Source organism: Artemia sp. Qi Xiang Cuo, chromosome 3 (assembly GCF_049724085.1).
Source record: "Artemia sp. Qi Xiang Cuo chromosome 3, ASM4972408v1, whole genome shotgun sequence".
Lineage (NCBI taxonomy): Eukaryota > Metazoa > Arthropoda > Branchiopoda > Anostraca > Artemiidae > Artemia > Artemia sp. Qi Xiang Cuo.
In genome coordinates, this window is record NC_142796.1 from 53,998,142 (window position 1) to 54,023,120 (window position 24,979).

At 36.0% G+C, this 24,979-nt stretch overlaps 1 protein-coding gene across 1 annotated transcript in view; it reads left to right on the plus strand.

The window, feature by feature from the left end:
• The window catches only part of Dcr-1 (Endoribonuclease Dcr-1), a 73,987-nt gene extending 49,253 nt beyond the window's left edge, over positions 1-24,734 (plus strand). Inside the window, exon 5 of the mRNA XM_089086152.1 lies at positions 21,471-24,734. Within this exon, the coding sequence (XP_088942278.1) occupies positions 21,471-23,359 (1,889 nt within the window). The 3' untranslated portion in view covers positions 23,360-24,734. The remainder of the gene's footprint in view (positions 1-21,470) is intronic.
• Positions 24,735-24,979: the final 245 nt, after the last annotated feature.

Genomic DNA, 24,979 nt, shown 5'->3' on the forward strand with positions numbered 1-24,979 from the left:
AATACAGTAAATTGTAAAATTGTTCCCCGTCAACTCATCGCATCTTATATTAGACTATTGAGCATTCATTTCGTACTTGATAACATGGCATGGAGGGGGGACTCCGTTATATATTCCCTTGGGCTGCTTCAAATATTTGGAATTTGACTATTATACGATAGCCATAATTCATAATTGTTTTAAGATATGCTATTCTCAAAATAAAATTTGATAAAAGTTCAAATGGTTAATTTTAAGTTTGAGACTGCAAAAAAAAAAAAAAAAAAAAAAACTTGAAACATTTAAGGATAATATTAGTGCCTATGCATGTGTAATGTAAACAATTGAAAACAAATCTCTTCCATTTTCCTTGGAATGCAGTGTCTTCCTTCATCTAATCCGTCTATAATAAGTCGTCTTCTTCAGATTCATAAGAAACGTTTTGTGAGTGTTCCGTTTTTTTAAAAGCTTTTAGAGTAAAATTTGGTCCTAATTGTTTCAGGTCCACAAAGGTAAACTTTAAATGCCTTAGTAGTAAAAAATCAATTTAAAAAAGACGTCTGATTTGTATTAATAATTGAATTTCAGTTTTACCTCCAATTCCCAGTCCCAATCCTATTTTTTCTAGGCGGCGAAGAATGGGGTGCAGTAATATTTGAAGCTAATAAGTTAATGCTGACAATCTCATCAGTGGAGTTCAGATTCCATTAGTTTTAGGGAGTGGGGCAGTCTTCAAACTCTAGAACGGGACTGGAAGGGAGGCGTCTGCCCTCCCCCCATAATTCTGGTTCGTAGTTCTTTAAGGGTTCCTAAATCTTTAAAGTAGGAATTGTGTGAGAGTAAGAGCTTTAGCTGCACGGTATATTTTTCTATTGACTGATAAAATATCTTTAAACCGAAATGGTTTTCTTTCTCTGTTAATATTTTGTTGTTGTAAAAAACCAAGGACAGTGGAATCTGATTGTTTGAATTAGTTAAGTGAAAACTTACACCGCTATATATATTTTATAAAATTGGGAAAAATAGGGATTTTCCTTTTAATAGAAAAGGGCTAAATGGCAGTTTTCAGGAATAGTGGGCGCCAATTTAAAAAAAAGTAACGTGGGTGAAAATCTGAAAAAAAAACTAAAAACATATGGTACCAAACAGCCTAAATCGTATAGCTTTCTTTTATAAGTGTAGTTGTTTGGGAACTAGTAGTTTCCTAGTGTTTGAGGTTTTTGGACAGAAAGCGTTGTCAGATTTTACTAACTAGTTTTATTTATTTACTTTTACGATTCGAAGTGGTAACGCTGAAGAAAATATGAAACTACCCTAAAAAACTTAGGATTTGAGACAACCAAAAGAAAATCTTAGGAAATCATTGTTTTGATGAATAAATTTAAGATGGATCGAAGAACCAAAAATCTTTTTACTTGACGGCTTTGGTACTTTTGGGTTAATATGCAATTCCGAAGAAGAATTGAATATAGGTAGGGCCGCTTCTAGAAATTTGTTTGGGGAGGGGGATACAAAAAAACTTTAATATACGCATCAAAAATGAGTTTTTATGCATTTATTACGTTTTTATGAATAGGACAAACATTTTGAAGGGGGAAAGAGGTGTAGCACCATGCTCATGTTTCTATTTACATAGGCAATTCTTTCTTCTAAACTTTTTAATTAGAAGACAAGACAAAATGCCTGTTTATTTTCGCAATCATTCATTTATTTTTTATTTTATTTACAATCCCTATCTCAGTCATTTTTTTCTAAAACCAAGAATTTGGTATAAAATATATCTACGCAATAAGTGGACATTGAGATCAGGGTGGCAGCGGTAGCGCCCTACACTATTAGAATCTCCTTGTCTGAAACCTCTAAAAAGGAATTTTACAGTCCCTCGGCTTAAACAACAAAGAAGATACATTGACTTGAAAAACAAGGAAATTGTTCATTATCAGTAGTAAGGCATCTATTGATTGAAAACTTACATTGAAACTTACACCTGAGACAATAGGCACCACGAAACTTACATTTAAATATATATTGGAATTGCGCAAGAAAAACCCATGCCTGAGACATTAATATAATGCATGTTATGAAACTAAAGTCGAGGTTTTTTTAAACTTGGCAAGGTATAATGTGGTCATACATGTTTTGAGAGTATGGTCGTAATAATATAATTTAAGCAGACAGGTTTTTTTCTGTTATTGTTGTCAATTGCACAATGAATGTACGTCATGAGTTCACGTGCACATTCTTAAAAAACTGGTATGTTCTATAGTAGTCAAACATGTTTTGGGGGCATGCACGAAATTATGTAACTCAACCATAGTGGGTTTTCGAGGTAACATCCGTTTTTTATTCGTCCTTGAAATATCGTATAAAATGTTCATGCATTGGAATATAATTTTCATTATGTTTTAACATATCGAGCATAGTACGTACACTGGATTTTATTAACTTTGAAACAATGGATATTTCTATTTTCAATGTGAGTATAGTTTACTGAATTTATTTCCAGATAAATGGTATTTTACCAGTAAATTCAAATTTCAGGTGGACTTAGCCCCCTCCCCTCCAACAATACATAACTTTAAAATACGATAAGTATATTTGATAAAAGATGTTAAATATGCTTGTTTCCATTGTGCAAAGAAAAAACACCCTCCCCTAGTGTTTTGTTAGAAGCAAAGTTCTGTACTTTTATATATTTCGTTCAAAATGTGGCTTTTCCTTGTTGTGTGTTTGTTTAAGGTATTCCGTCTTTTTCTGATCTACCTAAAGACATTTGTGTCTTATCTTGTTAGGGAGAGTGACAATTTCCAAACAACCTTTTATATGTTCATTATCTAGAATTATAATTATTACCATATGCCAAAGCATAGTGCCAATAATTTCCTTGAGAAAAGAGATTCTTGCTTTGGTCAATTAGGTGATAATGAAGCCTTTGAAATGTTATATATGAGTGATGTTTGAACAATGCCAACAATTTAAAATAGGGTCTAGCCTTACCGTACACTAAACTCGGAATTGACTTTATAAGGCAAATTATTTTATGGCAAGATGTTTTTTGAAATCTCCCATCCCCCCAAACTCAAAATTTTCCAAAATTTTACTTTAGAACCCTTTTTTTAAATATTTCTAAAGTGCTAATAGATATAGACTCCTACAAATATCAGAATCAGCTTTATAGGCCAAATTATATTATGGGGAGATGTTTTTGAAATCCCCCTTCCCCCCAAAATCAAAATTTTACTTTAGAAGCCTTTTAAAATATTTCTAAAGTGCTAATAGATATAGAGCGCTAGAAATATCAGAATCGGCTTTATAGGCCGAATTATATTATGGTATGATATTTTTGAAATCTCCCATCCCCCCAAACTCAAAATTTTACAAAATTTTACTTTAGAACCCTATTTTATAAATATTTCTAAAGTTCTGTTAGATACGGACTCCTACAAATATCAGAATCGGCTTTATAGGCCAAATTATTTTATGGCAAGATGTCTTTGAAATCCCCCTTCCCCCCAAACTCAAAATTTTACTTTAGAAGCCTTTTAAAATATTTCTAAAGTGCTAATAGATATAGAGCGCTAGAAATATCAGAATCGGCTTGATAGACCAAATTATTTTATGGCAAGAGGTTTTTTGAAATCTCCCATCCCTCTAAACTCAAAATTTTCCAATACTTTACTTTAGAACCCTTTTTTTTAATATTTAGAAAGTGCTAATAGATATAGACTCATACAAATATCAGAATCGGATTTATAGGCCACATTATTTTATGGACTGATATTTTGAAATCCCCCTCCACCCCAAACCAAAAATCTTAATTCTGAAGCCTTTTTAATTATTTCCAAAGTACTAATAAAAATATTGTGTTAGAAAGATCAGAATTCGATTTATAGCCCAAATTATATTATGGCAAGATGTTTTTTGGCATATCACATCCCTCCAAACTAAAAATTTTATTTTAGAAGCCTTCTTAAATATTTCCAAAGTGCAAATAGATACAGGGGGCTAGAAATATCAGGATTGACTTTATAGGTCAAATTATATTATGAGGAGATGTTTTTGAAATCCCCCTTCCCCCCAAAACTCAAAATTTTACTTTAGAAGCCTTTTAAAATATTTCTAAAGTGCTAATAGATATTGAGTGCTAGAAATATCAGAATTGAATTTATAGGTCCAATTATATTATGGCAAGATGTTTTTGAAATCCCCCTTCCCCCCAAACTCAAAATTTAGTTTAGAAGCGTTTTTAATTATTTCTAAAGTGCTAATAGATATAGAGTGCTAGAAATATCAGAATTGACTTTATAGGTCAAATTATATTATGGGGAGATGTTTTTGAAATCCCCCTCCCCCTCAAATTCAAAATTTTACTTTAGAAGCCTTTTAAAATATTTCTAAAGTGCTAATAGATATAGAGTGCTAGAATTATCAGAATTGACTTTATAGGCCAAATTATATTATGGCAAGATTTTTTTGAAATCCCCCTTCCCCCAAACTCAAAATTTTATTTTAGAAGCCTTTTTAATTATTTCTAAAGTGCTAATAGATATAGACTCCTACAAATATCAGAATCGGCTTTATAGGCCAAATTATTTTATGGCAAGATGTTTTTTGAAATCTCCCATCCCCCCAAACTAAAAATTTTACAAAATTTTACTTTAAAAGCTTTTCTTTTTAAATATTTCTAAAGTGCTAAGAAATAGAGTGCTACAAACACCAGAATAAACTTTAGAGGTCAATTTATCTGTAAAAGAGGGCTTATTATTTCCTTACTAAATTTTTCTTCTTTTTTAAGGATGTGGAGGTGGATTCATACAAGTACCCTCCCTCCGAAAAGAGACCGAGATGGGGTGATATCACATCGATGCAAGCTGCAAGACCATCAATAATCAGATATGTTAGCTCCATTGCATGTTCTCTGGACCAGCTAGGAGCCTCTTAAGCCAGTGTCAGCTCTGGACAACCCTCTATGTAACCTGGCAGACAATTCGAGAGAGACTAGATAGATTCTCATAATGCATCAGCTTCATCTAGTCAATATCGGGGGGTCACCCCTTATCAAGCATTGCCGGGCTCGTCACGAGCAATGCAAGGCGAGAATGATGCGGCCCCTACAGCTCTCGACATGTAAGCTGTAAATTTAAATGTGATTGTACAAACATTATATCTTGATATTGACTCTTTTTCCTAAGTCAATTCGAAGGAGTTTGTGTGAGCTGTGAATGTACTACTTTATTGTATTCCTACCCACACGTTAATGGATAATGCATAATGAAAAATTCAAAATAAATAACGTCGTAATTATTTTCATTTATGTGTGTGTGTGTGTGTGTGTGTGTGTGTGTGTGTGTGTGTGTGCGTGTGCTGCATCTACTCGATGATGTCATGTGAGATAGTATAATGAATATGTGTAAATGTCAATAACGTGCGTAATGATGTGTGTGTGTGTGTGTGTGTGTGTGTGTGTGTGTGTGTGTGTGTGTGTGTGTGTGTGTGTGTGTGTGTGTGTGTGTGTGTGTGTGTGTGTGTGTGTGTGTGTGTGTGTGTGTGTGTGTGTGTGTGTGTGTGTGTGTGTGTGTGTGTGTGTGTGTGTGTGTGTGTGTGTGTGTGTGTGTGTGTGTGTGTGTGTGTGTGTGTGTGTGTGTGTGTGTGTGTGTGTGTGTGTGTGTGTGTGTGTGTGTGTGTGTGTGTGTGTGTGTGTGTGTGTGTGTGTGTGTGTGTGTGTGTGTGTGTGTGTGTGTGTGTGTGTGTGTGTGTGTGTGTGTGTGTGTGTGTGTGTGTGTGTGTGTGTGTGTGTGTGTGTGTGTGTGTGTGTGTGTGTGTGTGTGTGTGTGTGTGTGTGTGTGTGTGTGTGTGTGTGTGTGTGTGTGTGTGTGTGTGTGTGTGTGTGTGTGTGTGTGTGTGTGTGTGTGTGTGTGTGTGTGTGTGTGTGTGTGTGTGTGTGTGTGTGTGTGTGTGTGTGTGTGTGTGTGTGTGTGTGTGTGTGTGTGTGTGTGTGTGTGTGTGTGTGTGTGTGTGTGTGTGTGTGTGTGTGTGTGTGTGTGTGTGTGTGTGTGTGTGTGTGTGTGTGTGTGTGTGTGTGTGTGTGTGTGTGTGTGTGTGTGTGTGTGTGTGTGTGTGTGTGTGTGTGTGTGAACGGTGCATGCGCCGCTTATTTTTCTGTCTACCCGATAATTCATGGAGATAGTATAATGAATATTGCAAATTCAATAACAATGTAATGATTTTCATTATTTTATTGTTTGTTTGTGTCTATGCTACTAACAAAATTTGTAATTTACTATTCATTTGTTCTGTAAATAATGCTTTAAGCAAAAATTATTTAGTTTAAATAATTCTTAGAGCAATTGAGTTTTATGGGTGATATGGAAAAAAAATGAACATGATTTTTCAACTTTTTCAAATAATGCTTATTTCACATAAAAAATAAAACCTTTTTTCTACAGATTAATTATTTAGCACCGCCATTGAGTGATGAGACATCAGCATTTACTAGACCAATTCTATCACCACCAACAGAGTTCGGTGATGAACCTTCGTTAGTTATAGAGAATATAGAATGGCAAAGAGGTTTTCCTGATAATGTTTTTGGGATATGGTTAGCCTAGAAGACTTAACTTGTGACATTAACATGTTGGAGGATATGAACTAGGTAAATAAATTTATGCTTGAGTATTTAGGCGATTTTACGATTGCGACTGAACCGAATCCTCATAAAGAAATTCCAACACAGATTAATACAGGTTGGCTCAATCAATTGTCCCCAAACACCTTGGAATGCGTACTTTCAGGCTTAGTGGATCTCATGCTACCTCCAGCCAATGTAATTGAACAGACTACGGGTGGTGTTATTGACAAGTCCATGTCACCCCCAACCAGCCTATCTGATAATATAACTAGTAGTAGTAGTAATACAAAAGCATAAGTACTTCTTTGTAAAGATTCTTCTTCTCCAATTTATCCCTATGCCGTACGAAGGTCTAATGTACTAAAATCAATGATTCCTTTAACTCTGTAGTGTCGGAGGATTTAATAGTTGATCGTTCGGCCTTTAAGCATTCATATAATAATAGGATTCGAGCAATTCATCAACACCAAATGGGGGTGTGGGGGGTGAGGATCAGTTTAAAACCATCAATGGCACTAAAAATATTTTTTTTAAATGAAGATGCGAACCAGCTATATTCAAAGTGCTTGCAAACGGAGATGTTGGCAATTCGTCCGAATTTCTCAAATTATGGGGAGGGTTTTCTAAATTGAGCTAATATTATTCAAAGTAAATGGGAAAATTATAATGCGGGGGGTAGTAGATCTGTGGTTTTATTTATTGAAAGTTTAAATGTTAATATATGTAGGTTTAAAAAGGATTTTATTGTAAGAGGTGGGGCGGGAGAGAGGGCAATTGAATTAAAATATCATTGAGATTTAGAGGGGTGTAGGGGGATACAACAAATCTATGTCGATAGCACCCTAGTGTGTTTCAAGTATACATTTTTAATTACAGCACACATACCACTTCACAAACATACATCTAGATAAAACTGGTATGAAACTAAAGGTAAGGGATAGGAGGGTTCAGAATTTCAGCAAGTAGATTGAAAGTGTTTAATTTCTAAGTTTCCTGTAATCATCAAAGAAATACATATTTTTGAGCGGGCTAATGCCCATTTAAGGTTTGTGTCACGGTGTTTCATTATAAAAACAAGTGTCAGGAAGGCGAGTGTTCTGATAAGACGGATGTATTGTTTGTAGTGCAAGCTCCTTAAATTAAATCAGTAGAACGTTGTGGGTGGCTTCTATGCACCCCATCCACAGACCCTGACTTAATTGGTCATTTCAATCCAATTACGGATATTACTAGGGTTCTAAGTGAGGGTAAGAAATCGGAATGTACGTTATTACTGTCTAACATGTCTCTCCAGATTTTGGACTGATTTAAAGTTAAAGCATGACACGAAACACTAAACGTCATGGATACCAGGCTGTGGAGACGGTAAGCGGAGATAGAGTGATATCAAGTTTTAAAAATTTTTAAAACACACTCCTGCAGAGCAATAGTATCGCTTTGGACTGCGAAGCGAAACTGACAGACGTGTGCGATCCGTCAAATTCAAATCGTGTTAAAATACACGAAGCCATAGGGGTCCGTTACGGTCACACGCAACGAGATTCCAATAATACCATGCAGGTGCTGGATCTAGGTGAGAAGTTTGTTGACATTGAAGACTACATACGCTTGGCATTCGTCAGTCTAATCAAAACAGCGAACGGTGCAATTTCGTGCCTTCGTTATACAAACTATCCTAAGCTCCTATCACCAGATGACAGAGTGGTCATTAAAAATCGTAAACTGTGTTGGATTTGCAAGGGGAAATTTGTTTATTGTGTAGAAAATTGGAGGTGGAGGAAAGTGATCAACCTAGATCTTTTGTGGCAGGAAATTCTATCGAAGAGCAGTAAATGTAGGGGAGCAGCCTATCAATAGTCCCTCATAAAAGTTAGACAGTAGTATGTAGTAGCTGTTTTTATACGAAGTTTTAATTATGACTTAAATTTGGTTTCATTATTGTTGGCCCGCATTTCCATGGGTAGAGTTATAGATGAGGTATGGATGGATGGTTCGTTTCCATATAATATCATACCCAAATAATCGGAGAAGCTACTGCAGCTAGAATTCATGTGGAAAACAGTGTAACACGTACCTGAATAAAATCCGTTTTTTAGACTCTTTCAGCTTCTTCCCCATATCTTTAAGTCAATTGATTCAGGTACAAAAAAGTGACAATTTCGATAGCTTCCCCTTCCTCAAACAGCGCGTCCCCGATTATGAAATGTATGATTTATTAACGTGCAAGGGTATATATCCATATGATTATTACAACTCTGGCTCAAGGCTAGATGTGGTGTCACCACCGGCCATTGAAGCTTTTTACAATTCTCTTACTTTGAGTGGGTGCACAACTAGCGAATACTAATTTGTTATATGGATATGGCCAAAGGGTGGGCGTACAATTGGGTAGTATTATTTTTAACTGTGCCTACCCAGTGACCTAATCACTCTTCTGGACCTTGGGTGCAAAAAAACGGACAAAATCTATGGGGAACTTTGGTTGGATTTAGGTTATTATTTTTCCACTCCTCATTTGGGGATGGACCTGATACTTAATATCAGCTAAGAATGAATATGTATTATCGGCGATTTGGATGAGCTTTTGTCTGTAGAGATATCTATGAAGGGCGGGTATGTTTTTCACGGTGATCGTATCATGAAAACTGATCCGACCGGACAGCACACCGATTTAAAGTTGGACACAGTTTTTTTTGGATATGAACTCTCTTTATCCATGAGTATTATTTCACTACTCTTTGACGTGTGGCAATTATAAATGGCTTGACAATCCGTGTACTTCTAAGTTATCAGGCATTGCTAATCTTGAGGAGAATAGGACAGATCGATGGCTTTATGAAATTGACAGTGAAATACCCATGGAAATCCATGACTTGGTAAAAGACTTTGTTTTTCCGTGCATAAATAGACCGGTGGGTAGGGACTCTCTGAGCCCCTACAATTCATCTTTAGTAGAGGACGGGAGTATGCACGGGGTACCTTCAAAACAAAAACTAATTGCCGACCTCAACCCCAAACAGAATATCGTTGTTCATCACGTGCTATTGAAAAGGATGGTGTCCAATGGTTTCAAGGTCACAAAGATTCATAGAACCCTCCAATTTGATCAAAAGCTTCTCATGAAAACGTTTATTGACACCTTTGTCAGTAAGCGTTCACAATCGAAAACGAAGGTTGAAAAAGAAGTCTATAAATTCATTTTGAACTCAGCTTTTGGTAAAATATGTGAGAGCGTACGAAATAGAAGTCGATGTAACATTGTAACCAATCCCAAAGATTTTGCTCGAATCATTGCAGATCCAAGCATCATATCGTTCACAATCATAGTCTCTGATATGGTGCTTCTACATCGTAAGAAAAGAATCATTGTTTAAAATAAAAATATTGCAGGCAAAAGTACAATAACTGAAATATCCGAGAAACTCAAGTTGTCATTTTATTATAAGATATGCAAGGTACATTGGCCGATTAAGGGACAAGTTCATGTGTATTACGGGGACACTGATTCACTCCTGTTAAAAGTCCAAACTGAAAATCTATTGAATGATTTGGAAAATGACGAGTACATTAGCTCACGAATGTACTACACTAATTGGGACGAATCCCCCTACCCAGAGCTATTGAAACGCCCGGCCCCAAATCAATTTTTAATGCTAAAATCTAAAATGGGTAGCGATATGATATTCATTGATGTGTTTCCTTATATAAAGATATGGTGTATAAAAACGCATAGTAAGGATATCAAATAAATTTGCAAGTGGGTACCTACTCACTTTGTAACAAATAATGTCACTTTGAGCGTGCGTAGAAACTGTGTGGAACTTAGCCTAGTGCCAAGAACGCAATTAATGGTGATTTGCTCTTTACAATTTAAAAACTATACAGTTACATTTTATAAAAACGCCATTTCTGCCGTATCAGAAAAAGTATATGTGCTTGAATAGCGTTTGGAGTTACCACCAAATGTTAATTTTTAAATTACAGCCCGTTTTTAATGCGTATGGTAAATAAATCAACTCGGTCTAGAGAAATTCTCTTAAATTCATTAAAAAAAAAGTATAAATTGGAAGGGTGGTTTTTTTTGGTAATGGAGTGTTTTTTTAAAATTCTTTTTACTTCTTTTTCTATATCACAAACAATTTTCTATGTGTGTGTGTGTGTGCAAGGCAGAACAATTTCAACAATTTAAGCCCCTCCGGCCCGGGCCCGCCACCGCGGGCCCCCGCGGCTTGCCCCGCGGTGCTTCCTAGCCCACGACTGTGGCCGCCCGGCCGCCGCAGTGGCCGCCCCGGGGGGTGGGGGGATCTCAAAATTTAAATATTGTAAATGAAAGTGATATCATTTCAAATGGATTATCCTGATAAACATTTTATTTTCTCTATAAATAAATAAACAAAAAAAAGTGCATCCATTTAAGTGTTTTTTCTCTGTGTCTATGTAAATGTTGTATTTTTTATTATAAAAAAAAGTGTATTTTTTCGTTTCTAATGTGTTTTCATGTTCAATCTAATATTTTTTATTTAAGATTTTCTACTTTTTATGTGTTAAAAAAAAGAAAATACGATTTTTTATTTGTCTTCTTCTTCTTCTTCTTCTTCTTGAACAGATTATTAGTATGGGAATTAGTTAGACATTATACAGCCTTAGTCTTCAGTTAGTTTTCCAGGTGAAGTGTTGAAGGGCACTTCTATCAATTTATAACACTATTCTGATCATTTCTGTGTGGACAGTCAATGTTAGGAAAAAAAACACTCTTAACTAAAATAATTGAAATTTGTAAAACAAGATATGTAGAAAAGGCGAAAAAAATCCACTACTGTTGCAGTATTTGGCAGTAATCTTACGATAAAATAAAAGGGATTGGCAGAATGGGGCTGGTACATATATAATCCATCCAGGTACTTGATGTTTTCATCATTATTGAGCCAAACTCTTGGCTGATTATTGAAGAGCTGGCTGAATCTATTGAACAATGGTCCCAGGAAATGCTACAACTGTTCACTGTTCGCTCTCATCATGAACAGATTTCCGTTACTCTGGTTCTACACAATCTCTTTCATCAGAGCAAATGTATGCAAACACTTGCATTGAACTGCACCTACTCTATCATCTACTGATTTGTTCGAGATTCTAGCTTGCTAATAGATCTCAATAAACGAATCTATCCAGGCGCCCCCAATGTTCTGCTCTCAGCATATAATCAGGTAGCTAATAAACTCTACGGCTATTGGAATCAAATACATCCTATTGGATCTTAATCAAAACACACCCGAGGAACTGCGTGTAGTCACAGATATTTTTGACAATGAAATTACAGTATATCTCCCCGTGAATACTAAAAGGACCTATTAGTTTCTAACTTGACACTAAAGAAGCTACATGAAAATAGATATATGTTTTCAGTTCTAAGCACTTCAAAATCCTCGCTTAGGAAAGCCATACTCAAAAAGATATTGCCAATGATTTCATTATTCTAATATCTGAACTTTTTTTAAATTTTATCGAGGGTAATTTCGCACTTCCAGAAGTATTTAAGCGACGGGCGAAGCAACATTGTTCCAGTATAAGTACATGAGCCTCTAAAAAGATAACGAAGATTTTTAAAAAAAAACGACTTATTTAAGTGGGCGATAGCTTTTACACACTCTTGCTGCAAGTAATTGAAGGACTCATAAATAGCTTTCTCTAGAGAGAGAATAGGAAAAACTTATAAATTAAATCCCATAAAACTCGTTCTCTCATCCGTGAAACACTTTGAGAACTATCTGAGTAAATTCCTTGACAATGAGAATTTTGAGGATGATAAAAAACTTCTTTTACTTCAAGATGCGTTTCGCCAAGTGGACACAAATAAGGCCTACCGTGTGAAGGCCATCGCTACTGGTATTGATAACAAAAAAGATTAATATCTTCAATATTCTGCTATAATAAATTTAAAGACGATGTAATTGGATTCAATTTTAATAGTATTCTGAAATATAAGGACCTAGTAATATCGGCATAAATGTAAACGACCCCTAACTTATATAGCAGACAGTTGTCAAGATCATATTCAAGTTGAGAACAATTTGAAAGGGATTATAATTCAGGGCAAGAGCTATAATCTACTTGATTTAATCTACGATATGGTTACAAATCATAAGGGACTATTATAACTTTACGATCATCTATACAACTTTCTAAATATATTAAACTTCCCTAAAAGTTTTATTAGAAACAGGAAAATTCTAAAAAAATTAAATGAACATGTATCAACATCAACAACAACGTCCTCAAAATATGAAGAAGAAGAAGAAGAAGATTTTAAATCAACCTTGGAAATTAATAGCACACCAAGTGAAAAAAACTTCACAATGAGGGCGAGGAAAAAGCGATAATTTATTATGTATCCATCATCATCAAGTATATAGCACTGTCGTGGACGTTACACAACGTGTTTACGTTCAAAATGGTTGAAGTTCTGAATGGTGTTTATGAAGATACTGGTAAGGCAGTGAGTTTAAGTTCCTCAACCACTCATTTCAAAATCACTGGTGTTCACACTCAAAGTGTACAAGACCATCTACAAAATGAATTAAGTTATACTCTACATAGAAATCCTAGACTTCGTGCTAATCAATATCAAAAAACTAAAGCCTTTTATCCATTGTATATAATTCAATTATATCTCTTGAATCTAGAGAGATTCAGTAATATCACAATACACCGTACAAGTACATTCTTCGGACAATCTGCATTCATAGTTGCTATGCAAATGCGATTCCAATTCATAGAAAAAGAGGCCTTGAAGTTGATGAGGCCAGGGAAAGTATTCTCGAAAAGGATTCGTATAAAAAGATTAGAATGGCTCGCGGTATTGAATATATTAATCTCCACCTTTCAGAAGTACTAAAGAAATATAGTACATTGCTCTATCAAATTTACAGTCCTATAAAGACTGCATTGGTCGAACGAGTGATACGAACTCTTTAAATTTTAATTTCAAGATATTGTACATTGAAGAATCACCGGCTTTTAGTCATGATTTAGATAAAATTATGTTGATCTATATTCAAAGACCTCATCGATTACTGTCCAACTCTTAACCAACGGAAGTTCATCATTCTGATATAATTGACACCTTTCTTATAAATATTGCAATGAAACGATTGTGAAGAAGAAAAATAAATTCCATGTTGTTGATGCCGTTCGAAAAAATAGAACAACTAATATTTTTGTAAAAGGCAATTACTTTTGGTTCACGGAACTTTTTAAAGTGGCAAAAACCCTATACCATAAACCCATAACTGATAATTTGCGTGATACCAAAGATGAACGGATTATCGGCGGCATTTAAGACTCTGAGCTTCAAAAAGTTAAAAATAATGGTATAATCGATCAAATTAAGAGGATATTAGACACTCAGAATTGTAGGGGTAGGAAACAGTTACTTGTTTGGTGGCTAGTGTGCAACTCTGATTTTGACTTTTTAATCGGTGTTGAAGATATAGACAATGCCCAATGATTTCTATGTAACTTTCATGTCGGACGTTTCTGATTCTATCTACAATGACTTGACTACGACAAGTTACTTTTGGACGAAACTCTCCCCGCAATCAACTTTGACGGTGCATATGAAGTAGCTCTGGTCGACTGTATTCTCAAAAATACCTATTATATCCTAAGATGAGATCGTGTTCATTATATAAACGTGATACCATTCGACTGGACACTCTTTGTCGATTATGAATGGATTGAAGCACTTAAATCTAGCGAATATCCTCATGCCAAATTCAAATAAATTTAATACGATTATATGACAGATTAGTGTAGTACAATCAATAGAAAAATTTCATATCGTAGGAATGGTAAATTCCATTTTAATTATTAATTGGAACACAATAGAATTTTCATTACATCACCTGTTGACACTGAAATAATTATTCTCAATGATAGTCTGAGAGAAGTTCTTGGCTTTAAACAGAACATGATCAATGGGAAAAATGCTGGCACCCTTTACGGGATGGATCAAGTTATTTTTGCTGATTATCCACCCAGTTTCGCCTCGGACTCTTGCATATTTCTCTATGCATCCTTTGTGGAAACATCGAGAGTCGGTAAATCAAATGTCTCCCTCCTACGTGTTCTTTAACGAGAAACATCTTATGAAGTTGTTAATCAAGATAATATAGAGCCTCTTAATTATCCTCTTGTAAACAATTCGTATTTGGAACTCTTTCAGTTAAAACTAAAAAGTGCCTTTGGCGATCCTCTAGCAATAAAAAAAGGCTTAGCAGGGATTAAATGTCATTTTCGAACCATTGTCGACGATGGCACAATCACCTAGAATGAAAAATAGGAGAATTCCATTTGTGTATCCCGATATCGATTGCTATGTTGGTGCTTTGAGTCCACGTCAAACAGGCAATGGATTGGACTATTACAAGGGGCGTACTACGATGTGTGGTTATGGTCTTGGTAGCTGGTTTGCTATGCTATTTCGTTCTGCACGACCGCTTGCCCGAAAATATTTTGTACCTGCTGTATCGAATTTTGCTGCCTCAAAGCTACAGTACGTCGGGATAGGCAAGAATTTCAAGGAGAGTGTTATTAAAAATACTAGATCTTCAGCACGGGCTGATAGTGAGCAACTAAAATATCGACAAAATGGGGAGGGAATGAAAGGGATGTGTGTACATCAGTCATTTATCAATCTTCATCAAGGCGGGAGGCACAGGTCATCAACAAGGACTTTGAGGACGACAACAAGGAGAGGCAGTCATCAACAGAAAAAAAACAAGAATAAAAAAATTGTTCAAATAGCGAGGGACTTCTTCCCTTATGATGACTTCTTTCCTCCACAAGAAATCTTATGCACCATTTAGGCCCTCATTAAATCAATTCAATGATCGAAATGTTGATTCCAGTGTCAAGATTGGCCACTATGAACAATTTCATCCCCGACAACCCCTCTCGAAAAACATACACTTTCAAATATTTTCTAATGAAGACTATTTCATTGATTTGTCATCAACATTTATTGATTTAAATGTTGCTGTGAAGAAAAAGTCAGATAATACAACTTCAAATGCTAGCGTTGGACTCTCCTACGAGAACTGCATTTTTCACAACCTATTTAAACAAATTAATGTATTTATTAATTGTACTTTGGTGAGCACTAGCAATAATTTATCCAACTATGCAAGCTACTTACAATTTATGATGATGACACCAAAGGCATACAAGGAGTTTAGAGTACAATCACTGGGCTATGAATATCGACCAGGTGTTGATACTAACGGTAAGTTGACTACTGCAGTGACCCAAGACTATCATCTAGTTGGATAGCTAAATCATGAGATATTCAATATATACTAATGGTTACCCCCCAATGTCAAGATTGAAATATAGTTACAGATTGCCCCATTGAATTTCATTTTGAGAAAAACACTTCCTGCAGCACCCGATGCAAATGTCCTTATCACATCGGCGATTCTCCACGTCCGAAAACAACAGGTTATGAGCTCAGTTGCAGTGGCAGAGGAAAAGCTAAGAGCCAATGGTAACAACATTAAACTTTTTGACCCCCATAAAATCACCAATCAACGTCAGATTGCCACAGGCTCTCGTAGCTATAGCGATTCATCATTTATCAATGGAGAAATTCCAACAAAATTGGCTTTGGCCTTTGTGAAGAGTGGTAGTGCCGTTGGATCCTGGACTGAATCCCCCCATGATTTTATTTTTTTTGGTCTATCTAGCCTTGTGTGCAAAGTGAATGGTATCCCACTGTACAGTCTGTTTTTGGACAAAAAATCCTATAGAACTCTTTACGAGTTGACCTTGCAATCCCTAAATCATGACTCTCAACTATTTGAAAATGGAATAACCGATTCAATGTTTTCAAAAAATCATGGGGTAATTGTTTTGGACTTGTCGGGGACTCAGGATATGAGCATAGTACGAACAGGGATTGTACGTTTAGAGTGTACATTTTCCGATGCTTTGACTGAGAGTATCACGCTAATATCACTGAGTCAGTTTGAAACCTATTGGGAAATCACACCCGACAGCAGTGTTCTACTAGACCTAGCATAATGAGCAGAAACCAAATAATCAACGTTTTTAGAATAGATCCAGACAGGTCCCAATACAAGTCCTATTGCACACCTTCGGCCTTCATTGAAAAAATTTCCAGTTTTAACAATACTTTAAACATTGTTAATAGCCGTCCATCGACTTTGAAGACCGGCCATTGGCTATGCATCTTTCAAACAGCGAAGATTATTGAATTTTTTTATCCTCTTGGCCTATCGTATAAATTCTACACTCCATTAATCAGCAACTTTATTGAAAGCAGTGGGAAAATCATTTATTCAAAATCAACGAAGAGTACAGGATTTAACGACTAAGACATGTGGCCTTTTTGCACTACTCTTTTTCATGTTCAGATGTCGTGGCTACACCTATAACCAGTTTGTCAACATCTACGTTGACTTACCTCGATTGAATGACTTTCTAGTGGAAAATATACTTACAAGCTTATTTAGTATTGATTTTAGTGCCCTGTAAATAAAATGTTCTAAAAATATATGTGAAATGGTTTATTAATTAAAAATCATGTACATGGTAAAGCGACTTTTCTACTCTTTAGATTTAATCTTCTACTAGGTATAGGTATTTGTCGACAACAAGTAGCGCAGGTAGATTATCTGAACTCAGAGTGTACTGATCTTGATGTGCTACAATGTCAGGGTCACATTTTCTACAATAGAGTGTGACTTCACTCTTGTCATATCTCATTGTATAGTCAATGATACTATTCTCATTCATTCTATAGAATTCACATGTTTCAATTTGCTTATTTGAAGGAATTTCACCAACAGTGTCCTCAAGCGTCGAATCACATTCCGTCACAGCCAAATAAAACTCAGTGGGATTATAATCATTACACCTATTATCTTCACAACGATGACGTAGAAACCATATTCTTTTGCTGTTCCAATAGTTGAATCACTAACCCGGCTCCTCCTCCCAGAACAATCTAAAGCCACGACGATACCAATCTCGTAGCAATAAACTATAAACACGCCTAGAATTATTTCATGTAGTACCGGGGTGTGTGTTCTCCCACTGATGACTTTTATTATGGTGACAATTGGAACATAGGTTGCCTCTAGGAAGAGATGCACACACCTCTTTAAGAAATGAATTAAAACATTTAATTTGTACAGCATATCCTTTATGCAATTTACACGGGTTGCATAATCTACTCTTTTCCTCATACTCATCAATCATTGTGCAATCCTCACATGATGGTCAGCTGGCTAGTGTGTACATACATAGGGGACATATATGGAAAATTTTTTCATGTGTTGTCACTCTAACTGCCACAATGAAACTTAGCTACCAACAACAAAAATTGTCTGAGATACTGAGAGAGGAGTAAATCATCCCTGATCACCGTCTTTCTCTAGAAAAAAAGTCCTAAATTTCTAAACTAAAGTTTAAAAGCATATCTACAATATCATTTTGCCGTGTCGTGATCAATATATCAATAAATTGTGTAAATGCATTTGAATCACAGCGTAGAAGCTTCATACAATAGTCTAATGATGGAGATTCAGTTTTCATTATATCGACAAGTATTCCCCGAGAAAATATCTTCCTTTGAATAGACAGCTCTAGAAAATTATCATATACAATCAAATGTTCTTCCAAAAACACTAGATTCCTCATGATTCACTTCTTTTCGAATCGATCCATTTTTTAGTATGAAAACTATCACAGCCAGCTTCAGAATAATCAGAATATCTTTTTGTACTCTAGAAAGTATACGCCGGTCTACTATAGAAAGAAAAATACCTTTGATTCAGAAACAATTTTATTGAAGATAATTACAATAATAATATTCACTGATGAATTTTGTTCTCATCAGTATATTTCGATAGGACATCTAATGCTGACCGAAGTTTATTTATATGGAGAATATTCACTTTTCCAGCAAAACATAGTTGCTCCTCCTGCTTAAACTTGCTTATTGATATAACGTATCTAGCATACATACTGTCCCATTCAAGGCATTGTCAACAGCCAGCGGTTATTTCCACAGCCACATTGGGTACTCGTATATTGTTGCTGCTGCTTTCGGCTCCATCATTAATCTCCAATAATGTAAATGCACCACCCACTTCCTCTCTAGTAATATCTTATCAAATAAACTAGTCTCTTTGAATTTAAGTCTCCTCTTAATATATAATGTAGCGAAAATCATTCCTTTTATTTAAACCCCTACCATAAGTCAATTAATCGTATATTGAACAAATTCTAATTGGCCCATAAGAAACGCCCACATCAAACGGTATATTCATTGTGCAATTGACAACAATAACAAAAACCTTGGCAGCTTTTAAAATGCTCACGTGTAAATACATTGTCAATGAACGGGGTTTTTCTTGCGCAATTCCAATGTATATTTTCATGTAAGTTTCGTGGTGCCTATTGCCTCAGGTGTAAGTTTCACTGTAAGTTTTCAATCAATAAATGCCTTACTACTATTATCATGATATTTTGCATCGACCGCAGGTTTTTTCTGTTTTTTTTTTTTTCTCCCAAGCCAGCTGTTCACTGGAACATCGTAGAGAGCTGTTTAATGCTTAATTTTAAATAAATTGGCCACATATAGTGTCTTTTTTAACTAAAAATTAAGAATTAGGTTTGGATAAGAGATGTAGATCTTTACGTACGTTATCTTTATGTAACACAAATTTTGCTAATTGTACACCCACAGCAGTGATACATAACTGATAAAATAAGCTCTAAAAATAATGAATGATGGATAAAACTATTTGAATGACTGAGTTCATTATATAAATTAGATTAATGTAGCATAGGACATAATTCACGAAAATTTTGGATGAAAAGAATTGTAAGAATTTTTTAATCAAAATACAAAAACATATATATTTCAAATGTAGGTGAGGGGGGCATTATTTTTCAGTGTAAATAGAAGAATGTGAAAAATACCATCTAGGGGAAGCAAACAAATAAAGGAGGCAATCGCCAACCTACCCTCTCCCATTGGCGACCCTGTAAATCAGCCCAAGTATTTAGCCATAGGAGAGTAAAGACCCATAATTGCTTTGATTAGGCTACTTGTATCAAATATATTCAAACATATATAACCCATAGTACAAACATTCTTGTTTTTTTATGTGTTGTTTTAGATCCAAATACGTTTTTGATGAGTTATGGTGCGTGTTAATAGTTTCTTTTTCTTAGTTGTACTCATAAGCGTTTGTCGTCCAACATGGTTTTATTATGCTTTATGCCGCCTGTATAATTTATGACCTTTATGTTCAGACTTAAAGAGGCGAACTTTGTTAAATAGTGGATTTATTTTGCAAAGAAATCTTAGCTTTGCTTGCACTACTAAATGCCTATCACAATTTTATTTTACGGTGTTTTATTTATTTTTTGTGTCATTTTCGATATTTCTATTTCAACGATAAATGAAGCACTCATTTATATTATCTCCGTTTGATTTTAAATTAGACTGAAAAGCATTTCTGTTTTTAATGATCCCGTCCTTTAGTTTCGTTTTTGCTTCTTGTCATGGAATTTGTGGAATTTCCCAGATTTGTAATAAGTCAGTTCTTCCCAATCTTTTCGACCGTTTCCGGTGAAATGGCTTTTTAATTTTCGTTATCTATTTATTTAAGGTTTTAATTGCATTACCGGTCGTTTTTTCCTGAGAAACAAAAGGGATCTGAAAATACAGGCCATCAGTGCGCCACCATTATCGATTGTGTATTTAATTTTTTCTGTAATTCCTATTACTGCTGCTACTACTAACAACTCACTGCAACACTAAGCCGCCTGGTGCCATCACAGCTACTCAAGCTGTACCTCCATCCCAATCTATTCACAGCCTTTCTTTACTAAATTCCAAATAGTTCTAGTTTCTCTTAAACCCTTCCTTACGACCTCCTCCCACCTCATTCGGGGACGACCTACTTTTCGCTTTCATTTGGCATCTCTCTGTTTGCAAATATAAGTTTTTTCTAAACTTTGTAATCTAGTGTCCCCAGCTTGAGGCAGTTAGTAAAGAACGATTTGCCTCTATGTACATTTCCCGGGTGACTTTGTGGAGAAAGGCAGTCATAGAAACTTAGGAGAGGGCTGAATTGATCAGAAATTGACAGTTCTAGTGTCCTTGTTAAGAGTGCCCTTGTTGTATTAAAATAAGATGCAATTTTTCACAAAAGCGGTATTTTGTGTATTTTTTTGCGTTTTAGTATCTATATATGTCGTCATACCATCATGCTAAATTCCCAGTAAAAAATAGCGGTTCGCTCTGTAAAGGGTTTTTAGTTAAGTGAGCGAAAATATGAATAGCGATTAGGGGATAAGACAAAACATTTTTCGACAAAATTACTTTTTTATGTCATTGTCTACGGATTGTTTGGGTAAATTTCGTACTGACCGTATTACAAACAGTAAGCTATAAGAAATATGTAGCTCCATCCCGCTTTTTAGGGCTATAATGAAAGAAAGGTTAGAGGGCCAGGACACGTTCTGCGGAACAAAGATGGCAGACTGCCAAAGATCATTATTTTCGGCCATTCATCTTGGGCTAAACGAAAAGCAGATCGTCCCCAAGTGCGTTGAGAATAGGTCGTAGGAAACGATCTATAGAGAAATTGGAATTCTTGGGAATGTGTAAAGAGGGAAGGTTTGAATATATAGGGGTGGAGGAGTAGCGTGGGTAGCTGTGTTGTCCTTAGGCGGCTTGGTGCTGCAGTGATTTGTTCGTAGTAGCAGTATTATTCATTTATTTTAGGTTCTATCTGCAATCCCCCTTACCTATCATTTTTTTTTCTAGGAGATGAAGAATGGGATATAGAAATTGACGCAATCAGCGCTGAAAGTCTGAAAGAGTTTGCCGAGCTTCTTGATGACCACAAAAACCAACTTCTTGACAACAGTGTCCTGAAACACAGTGAAGAATTCCATTTAGCTTCTATTAAGGGAAAAAGAAAAGATTCGACAACGACTGATGCCATTGCTGATGTTCTTATAGGTGATCCAGTTGTCAGGCTTGTCAATCTAATAGATGTTAGTGTCCCCCCATATAAAAGTGAGTTTGAGAAAGATGAGTTAGACTTTACGTTTAAGTTTGATAATCAGCCTGATTTGGATAAACACCCAGGCCCAAGCCCAGGAATAATACTGCAAGCTCTGACAATGTCAAATGCAAATGATGGTATTAATCTTGAGAGGTTAGAGACGGTTGGTGATTCATTTTTAAAGTTTGCTATCACTGTATATCTCTTTTGTAAGTATAAAAACACTCATGAAGGAAAGCTGAGTTATCTTCGGTCAAAAAGAGTTTCGAATTTGAATCTATACCGCCTGGGGAAAAGACATAATTTGGGTAATATAATGATAGCTACAAAGTTTAATCCCCAAGACAACTGGATGCCTCCTGGCTATCTTGTCCCTAGATGTTTTGAGCAAGCCCTTATTGATTCGGGCATTCCAAATACATACTGGAATCTAGCTGATTTGCGAGGAGTAGAAAAACTAAGTGCAGACGAAATCGAGGAAATGGTGAAACAAAAAATGGATCTTCTGAGGCAAAAGCTAGGACCAGACATTGATACTGAAATCGAGGACTTTAAGGAAGAACAAGAAGATGATGAAATACCAAAAGATGTGGAAGATCTCTCTGAAGCTGCTGAGTTTGTCCCATATAGCTTGCTTTCACAGCATAGTATCAATGATAAGAGTATTGCTGATTGTGTTGAAGCTTTAATTGGCGCATATTTAATTGAATGTGGAATTAAAGGGGCTCTATTACTGATGACTTGGTTGGGTATACCTGTTCTACCGATAACTGATGGTGGTCTACAGATGTGGGAAGCGCCTAAGTCAGCTGTAGCCTCGCACATGCCCCGCCCTCTTGCAAATAAAATACTGAACAAGCTCCTAGTAGGATATGATGAGTTCGAAAAACAAATTCAGTATCGATTCAGTGATAGGGCATATTTGCTTCAAGCCTTTACTCATTCTTCCTACTATGATAATGTGCTCACTGATTGTTATCAACGCTTAGAATTTCTGGGTGATGCTGTTCTCGATTATCTGATAACCCGATTTCTTTACGAAGACCCAAGGCAACACTGTCCTGGCGATCTGACTGATTTGAGGTCTGCTTTAGTCAACAATACAACGTTCGCTGTTTTAGCTGTACGATACGGATTCCACCGCTATTTCAAACATTATTCTTATGGAATAAGTCTAGTTTTTGACAAATTTGTTAAAATGCAAGAAGAAAATGGGCATAAAATATCTGAAGAGCTGTACTATATAGAAGAAGAAGAAGTGGACGAGGCCGAGGATATTGAAGTACCGAAAGCATTGGGTGACATCTTCGAATCGGTAGCTGGAGCAGTTTATTTAGACTCGGGCATGAAACTAGACGAAGTTTGGAGAGTCTATTATCGAATGATGAAACCAGAAATTGAAGCTTTCACTGTTTCTGCACCAAAATCACCAATTCGAGAGCTCCTTGAATTGGAAACGGATCGAGTGAAATTCGGCAGAGCAGAAAGAACTCCAGATGGACGTGTTCGCGTCACAGTTGATATTATTGGAAAGAAATCTTTTAAAGGTATTGGGCGTAGTTACAGGATAGCCAAGTGTACAGCGGCTAAATTTGCTCTTAGAACGCTGGAGCGTTTAGGTATGCTAAATAAAAGGAAAAACTAGAATTATGTATACAAAAATTAAATATTCAAATTGTCCTCCCCAGTGCGAAAAGATGTATCCCATACAATTTGTGAAAATTTTCTTAATGAGGAGTATTTTGCTCAAGCAGATCTTTTTCCAGATAAGGAAGACTAGCCATGATTAGGATAAATTATGTTTCTGGGCCTTAAATACGTTCTGAAGCAACGCTATTAAGGTTTGTGCCGTAGTTTTCTAACATTATCAAAAAGCAATCAACATCCTTAAGCCTCATGCCCTATTTTTTTAACGTCAATAATAACGTTATTAACCCACACATCACTGTTTCTAGTGATATCTTTTTCTCACATAAATGCTCAAACAAAAAACTGTTCTCCCAAAGCATTAAATTATTTGCTTCGGCTATTCTTTGAAATTCTAAGAAATACCTCCCCTGTCAAGTCAACTAGTGTATGATAATTGGCTAACATCCAAAACTCAATTTCTAGTTTAATACTCTCATATAAATTATAATATAACACTCGGAGAGAGGTTCCTTTATTAAGACTGTTAGGGATGTTTTATTTGATAAAAATCTCATTTATCCGGAATTTCAGAGAAGAAGGCAATTATGTGATCAGCAAATCAAATATTGAAATGGAACTATAATGAAAACTGAGTTTTTTGTTTCAAGTTGTTGATTACTCTTTAGTATAATTATACCTACATACGCGGGGAGGGGTCTTTCTCTAAGATTTGTCCCTCTAGAAAAATAGCAGTCTAAAAAGTACTGTTTTGGGGCACCCCCTCTTTCTCTTTCTTTCTGTCGCTCTCTCTCTCTCTCTCTCTCTCTCTCTCTCTCTCTCTCTCTCTCTCTCTCTCTCTCTCTCTCTCTCTCTCTCTCTCTCTCTCTCTCTCTCTCTCTCTCTCTCTCTCTCTCTCTCTCTCTCTCTCTCTCTCTCTCTCTCTCCCTCTCTCTCTCTCTCTCTCTCTCTCTCTTTCTCTCTCTCTCTTCTCAAGTGATTTCTCTTAACCATCTTTCCGGGTAAGTTCACCGATTAGCATAACGTTTCTATCTTTTATATTTTTGTGCCTCTTCTTGAAGACCACTGTCGATCATGACAGAAAATTGAAATTTGTACGGATTTCAACTATCTTGATATTCTTACGTAAATCATACTTTTACGGAGAGAGAGAGAGAGGGGGGGTCTTTCTCTTGAACTGGTCCAAAGTAGTAATCTAAAATAAACTGTTTTTGTGCAACAATGCTCTTTCACACACTTCTAGGCTAAGGCGCTACAAGATTGTCTAGCTTACTATCTAGTTTACCTAATGGTGGTGTATTTGTAATGTATTCAATGCTCTTAAGTCATATTCTCAGATTGAAGAACAGTAGTGTCAATTCAAGAAAATTCGTGTGAGGGGGGGGGGGGAGCAATTTTATTTTGAAAATCTAAGGCGGGGCAGTATTTCAAGGTTGTATCCAGGGGGGGGGGTACCCGGTTTGAACCCCCCCCCGAAATTTTTGACCGAGTCAAAAATAAGTCGAAAATTAATAAAACCTAGGTAAAAATCAGTAAAATTAGTCGAAAACTGAGTCAAAAATTAGTAACCCCCCCCCCCCCCCCCCCCCAAAAAAAATCCTGGATCCGCCCTTGCAGT